Genomic DNA, 5288 nt, shown 5'->3' on the forward strand with positions numbered 1-5288 from the left:
TCTTTAATGAATAATTTTTTATTTATTTAATTTTAAGTTTCTTCTAAAGATTCAGAGAATAGTTTCTTATCATTCATAATGACATTTGTAAGGTGGGGACCGATATTTTTTCAACGAGAGGACGAGTCCTGAATTTCAAACATGTCTGCCTGTAAATATAAATAAATAAATAAATATATTTATATATATATATATATATATATATATATATATATATATATATATATATATATGGGGGAGAGAGAGAAATATAAAAATACAGAAAGCAAACAACGTTATTTGACAACATTGTATATCTATCTTTAGTTCAGAGCCTAAAATGAGTTCGACGGGCAATAATATTGGATGGTGCGCTAACATAATCTACTGGTTCGACGAGGTATCCGAGCGAGCGGGTGGAGTCCAAACCGAGACGCTGCGCCAGATTCTTGTGCAGAATTTCGAAGCTGAGTACCTAAACAAATGGCTAGAGGGTGCCAATATTCAAGAAATGGATGCAAATGCATTGGAATCCCTCTACACCAGTGTGGTACCACTCGTCTCCCATGCAGATTTGGAGCCATATATCCAAAGAATTGCAGATGGAGAAAAAGAGCCACTTCTCACTCAAGAACCCATTAAATTTCTGTCATTAAGGTAAGTTTTTATATTATTGTTTGATTTTCATGGCTTTGGTTGGAAAGAAATTACAAACAAAAACTCAGAGAGAATTAATAGATGAGTCGACAGATGTTTCTTTCATACTGAAATGAAAGCAAGAGAAATCGATATATCATTTTAATTCTCGTTTTCGTTTGAAAAAATTCAATATTTATCTTTCTTTTTCACTTGTTTGATGTGATCTTGCTTTCTTAGCTCTGGGACTTCTGAGGGAAGACAGAAACTTGTTCCCTTCACTCAACATAGTTCCAAGACTACTCTTCAGATTTTCAAACTTGGAGCAGCTTACAGATCAAGGTATACTTGCAAAGATTCTCTATTATTAGGTGTTATCTCTTGAAATGGATGATATTTTCAGGGCTTATCCAGCAAGGGAAGGGGGAAGAATTCTTGAATTCATATACAGCAGCAAAGGTTTCATGAGAACAAGAGGAGGGATCAGAGTAGGAACTGCCACAGCTCACTACTATGCCAGTGATGAATTCAAGCTCAAACAAGAAGAAACAAAGTCATTTACTTGTAGCCCAGAAGCTGTGATTTCGAGTGGAGACTATAAACAATCCACTTACTGTCACCTTCTACTCGGTATCCATTTTTCGGATCAAGTCGAATTCGTGACATCGACTTTTGCGTATAGTATTGTGCAGGCATTCTCAACCTTTGAAGAAATTTGGAAAGAGATTACGAATGACATTAAAGAAGGCAAATTAAGCTCTAGAGTTTCGATCCAAAGTGCTCGAGACGCGGTTCTTGACATCGTTTTTCGGCCTAATCGTAATTTGGCCACTAGGATTCAATCCATATGTGAAGAATTGGAAAAAAATGATTGGTTCGGAGTAATTCAGAAACTTTGGCCTAATGCAAAATATGTGTACTCTATTATGACAGGTGCAATGCTACCATACTTGACAAAACTTAGGCATTACGCTGGGGATCTGCCTTTGGTAAGTGGGGATTATGGGTCCACAGAGAGTTGGATTGGGGTGAATTTGGATCCTTTTTCACCACCGGAGAAGGTTACATTCGCAGTTGTTCCCACTTTCTCTTACTTCGAATTCATACCTCTTCATAGACAGATTCTTGGTTCGAATTCGGCTGCCTCCGACGATTTCATAGAAGATAATCCGGTTCCACTCTCTCAAGTCAAGATCGGACAGGAGTACGAGATTGTGCTGACCACATTCACAGGTATATATTATTTTGGCATATAAATCATAGCCAGTCTGTTGTCTTGATCATAAAAAATTATTTCATGAAAGCCAAACGAGAATTCGTTGTAGGCATTCGATTCTCTGCTAAATTAATAGACGACGGCCATGATACAGAGATGTATCATTAGGCAATAAATGTAATGAAAAGATCATGCAATGTTGCCCACCACTTCCAGAAATCTGCATGCGGTGGCCTACTATAGACTTTCGTTCACTTATTAGTATTGAGTGTGTGTATGTACCTTTTTTCTCAACCACTGACACGAATACGACACATTGCCGACACCTTCCCTAGTGGTATCCATTTTCCTAGACACCATTCATTTGGTGCCACTCTCAAGGAAAGCACACTTTGTGAACTTCCAGATCATGTGCAAACTAATTCATTGGAGATTTAAGCAAATCTTCGCTCATACGTACCTCGCGTTTCTAAATTATATTCATTCATGTTAATCTATCTTTGGCATCCAGGATTGTACCGGTGTCGATTAGGAGACGTGGTAGAAATAGCCGGTTTTCATAAGAACACCCCGAAACTTAACTTCATTTGCAGAAGAAAATTGATTCTAACCGTCAATATAGACAAGAACACCGAGAAGGACCTCCAGCTAGTCGTTGACAAAGGTTCCCGAATACTGAAGAAGTCGAGGGCGGAGCTAGTCGACTTCACTAGCCATGCCAATGTATCCAACCAGCCGGGGCACTACGTTATATATTGGGAGATAAAGGGCGACGCCGAAGACAGGTTGATAGAAGAATGTTGCGACGAAATGGATGCTTCATTTGTTGACCATGGCTATGTTGTCTCGAGAAAGTGCAACACGATTGGACCTTTGGAGCTTTGCATTGTGGAGAGGGGAACTTTTAACAAGATTATGGAGAATTTCATTGCTAATGGAGCAAGTTTGAGCCAGTTCAAGACTCCTAGATGCACTAACAACCCTGCTCTACTCACAATTCTCAGTTTGTATACTGTAAAAAGATTTCACAGCACAGCTTATGTGCCTTAAGATTCAACTTTACTTTATGATATTTTCGTTTGGGGGAGACTTTGATCATCAAATTTGTTTTATTTGATAGCCTTCATGTTCTGTTGTCTCTCAAGTTTTTTGAATAAAATTATGGATCTCTTTCTCCCCATAAAATATGCTATGATAAAATAAGAAGGCAAAATTGATCTTGTAAGTTTCACCTGTTTGGTCAAATTTGGTTGGCTGTAATTAATTGAATTTTTTTCACATTTAGTATTTTTTTTGGACAAAGTTGCGACATAACCTTAGATATTACTGATAAGTCTGGCTGTACATAAAAAAAGTACCTAGCTAAAATTGGTTTATATATATATATGTGTATATATATATATATATATATATATATATATATATATATGTTCTCATGATTGAGTTGGTCAAGTGAGTAACTTAGCAAATTTAAAGTGCCATTAGCGAGAAATTATTGATCCCGTAAGTTGGACGGTTTTGGATTTTACTCATGTGACTTGTCAAAACTTAGTTTTCATTTAGTAATTTGGATTTTTTTTTATATTTTTTTGGACTTAAATTACTAAATCCAACTAATATTTATTATTTGACATCGACGTTCTTCTACGTGACTCATATGTCGATAATAAAACCTATATTACATGAATTAAATCTACATAAGCAAAATAAAAGTTTTTTTCCTCCCATTTTAAAATATAAGGTTTTGTTCTAGTTTTTTTCTCTTTACTTTTGCTAAAATGGATTTTAATTTATGTAACATGAGTTTTATTTGCACCATATGAGCCGCCATGAAAAAGAGAATCGATGTCAAATAAGCTGTGATGCCCCAGATTCGACGACTGTCCTCACTGTATCAAGATGAGTCTTTCCAACATGCTTATATTCTAACTCACACGTACCCTGGAAAACTTCACAGGGGGTCACTCATCTCAAAATTGCCCAAGTCAAGCACGCTTAACTTTGAAGTTCTTATGTGATGAGCTACCGAAAAGAAGATGCACCTTCTTGATATGAGTAGTACATATCAAATCTTTTTAAACCCTCTTCAACTGTACAGTCCATTACATTGAACAGTCTCAGAATCCCACTCATTCTTATGTGGGATCGGTTCATTCATGTTCCCTCCACCTAGAAGCCTGACAGGAGCCGCTCAATTTCCGTGCAACCTCATGGTACCGGCGATCACTCCTCCCCCCTCTTAGGTCTCGGGCCTCACATAAGCAGTATTCAATAGATTTAGTGGCTTCTGGTGAAAAACTAACCAAAACAAAAAAATCTAATTTATTTGATAAAAATCAAACTTTGATAAGTTACGTGACTAATACGAGATTGCCTAAGAGATTTGTATTGATATGTTTTTATCTTTGATTAATTTCGAATTTTAAATATATTCCGATATCTTCAAGATGCTCTACCTATCATAAAAGAAATGTCCATGTGTTTTATGTTTTTATCTACATCTACCGCAATATTAGCATGGGCTCGGCTCGGACAGCCATGACATGAGCTCGGATATCCGGGTTGTAAGGCCAAAGAATTAATTATCCGTTAGTTTTACATAACTAGAATAATTATTGAGTTATTAATTAAAATAATTTTTTATGTAAATAAATTAAGGAAATGTGTTAGAAAATTTATTTTAAAATATCATATATTTAAATAATATAAAATATATATATATATATATATATATATATATATATATATATATATATATAGTTTAAATAATACACGATTATTAATTAAATGTAAAACCGTGATAAATGGTCACGAATTAAGTAACCAAACACACGGTACATACATCCATTCACACTTTAACATTTATAGCAAAGGGAAAGGAAGATGAAAAAATCATGAAACCCATCCCGGAACCCCTTGTCGTTGCTCTTCTTCTCCCTTGCGTAGCCAGCTGCCGTTCCGCCGAGGATCGGAGCTCCAACCACCGTGGTGTTCAGATGAGGTCTGGTCGAGCATTCTATGGATTGGAACCGAAGAAAAACGAGCGCTCCTTGTGCAGATCGAGCCCTGCTTCACGAGACCATCTGCGCGCAGCTTCTTACTTTGGTTTTGGTGAGTGTAATTTTTGGTTGTTTAGAATTTTTAAAAAATAAATTCAAACCGAATTACGATATGCGGTTGGTTAGTATTTAAAAAAATAATCGCGGTTTCGCATGTAAAATTAATCTTACGGTTCTAAGCGGTTTTAGACGGATGCGGTCGGTTTACGGTTTTTTTAATGAAATATATTAGAATATATTGTCTAATTTATTTGAAAACAACAAAAATATTGTGTATCCAAATATAAAATTGAGCTCAAATCTAACAAAGATAAAACTAGATAAAATAATAATCAAAATTCAAAACTAAATTAATAATTTAACAACACAACACACTCACAATAAAAATGACATTGAAA

The 5288-nt window shown here is 35.6% G+C and overlaps 1 protein-coding gene across 1 annotated transcript; it reads left to right on the forward strand.

The window, feature by feature from the left end:
• Positions 1–243: 243 nt before the first annotated feature.
• Positions 244–3062, forward strand: LOC140814745 (indole-3-acetic acid-amido synthetase GH3.10). The gene is made up of 4 exons (XM_073173829.1): positions 244–636; positions 856–957; positions 1019–1848; positions 2343–3062. Exons 1-4 carry the CDS (start codon positions 320–322, stop codon positions 2879–2881), a joined length of 1788 nt encoding a protein of 595 aa, XP_073029930.1. The 5' UTR covers positions 244–319; the 3' UTR covers positions 2882–3062.
• The last annotated feature ends 2226 nt before the right edge of the window (positions 3063–5288 follow it).

Source organism: Primulina eburnea, chromosome 15 (genome assembly GCF_022965805.1).
Source record: "Primulina eburnea isolate SZY01 chromosome 15, ASM2296580v1, whole genome shotgun sequence".
Lineage (NCBI taxonomy): Eukaryota > Viridiplantae > Streptophyta > Magnoliopsida > Lamiales > Gesneriaceae > Primulina > Primulina eburnea.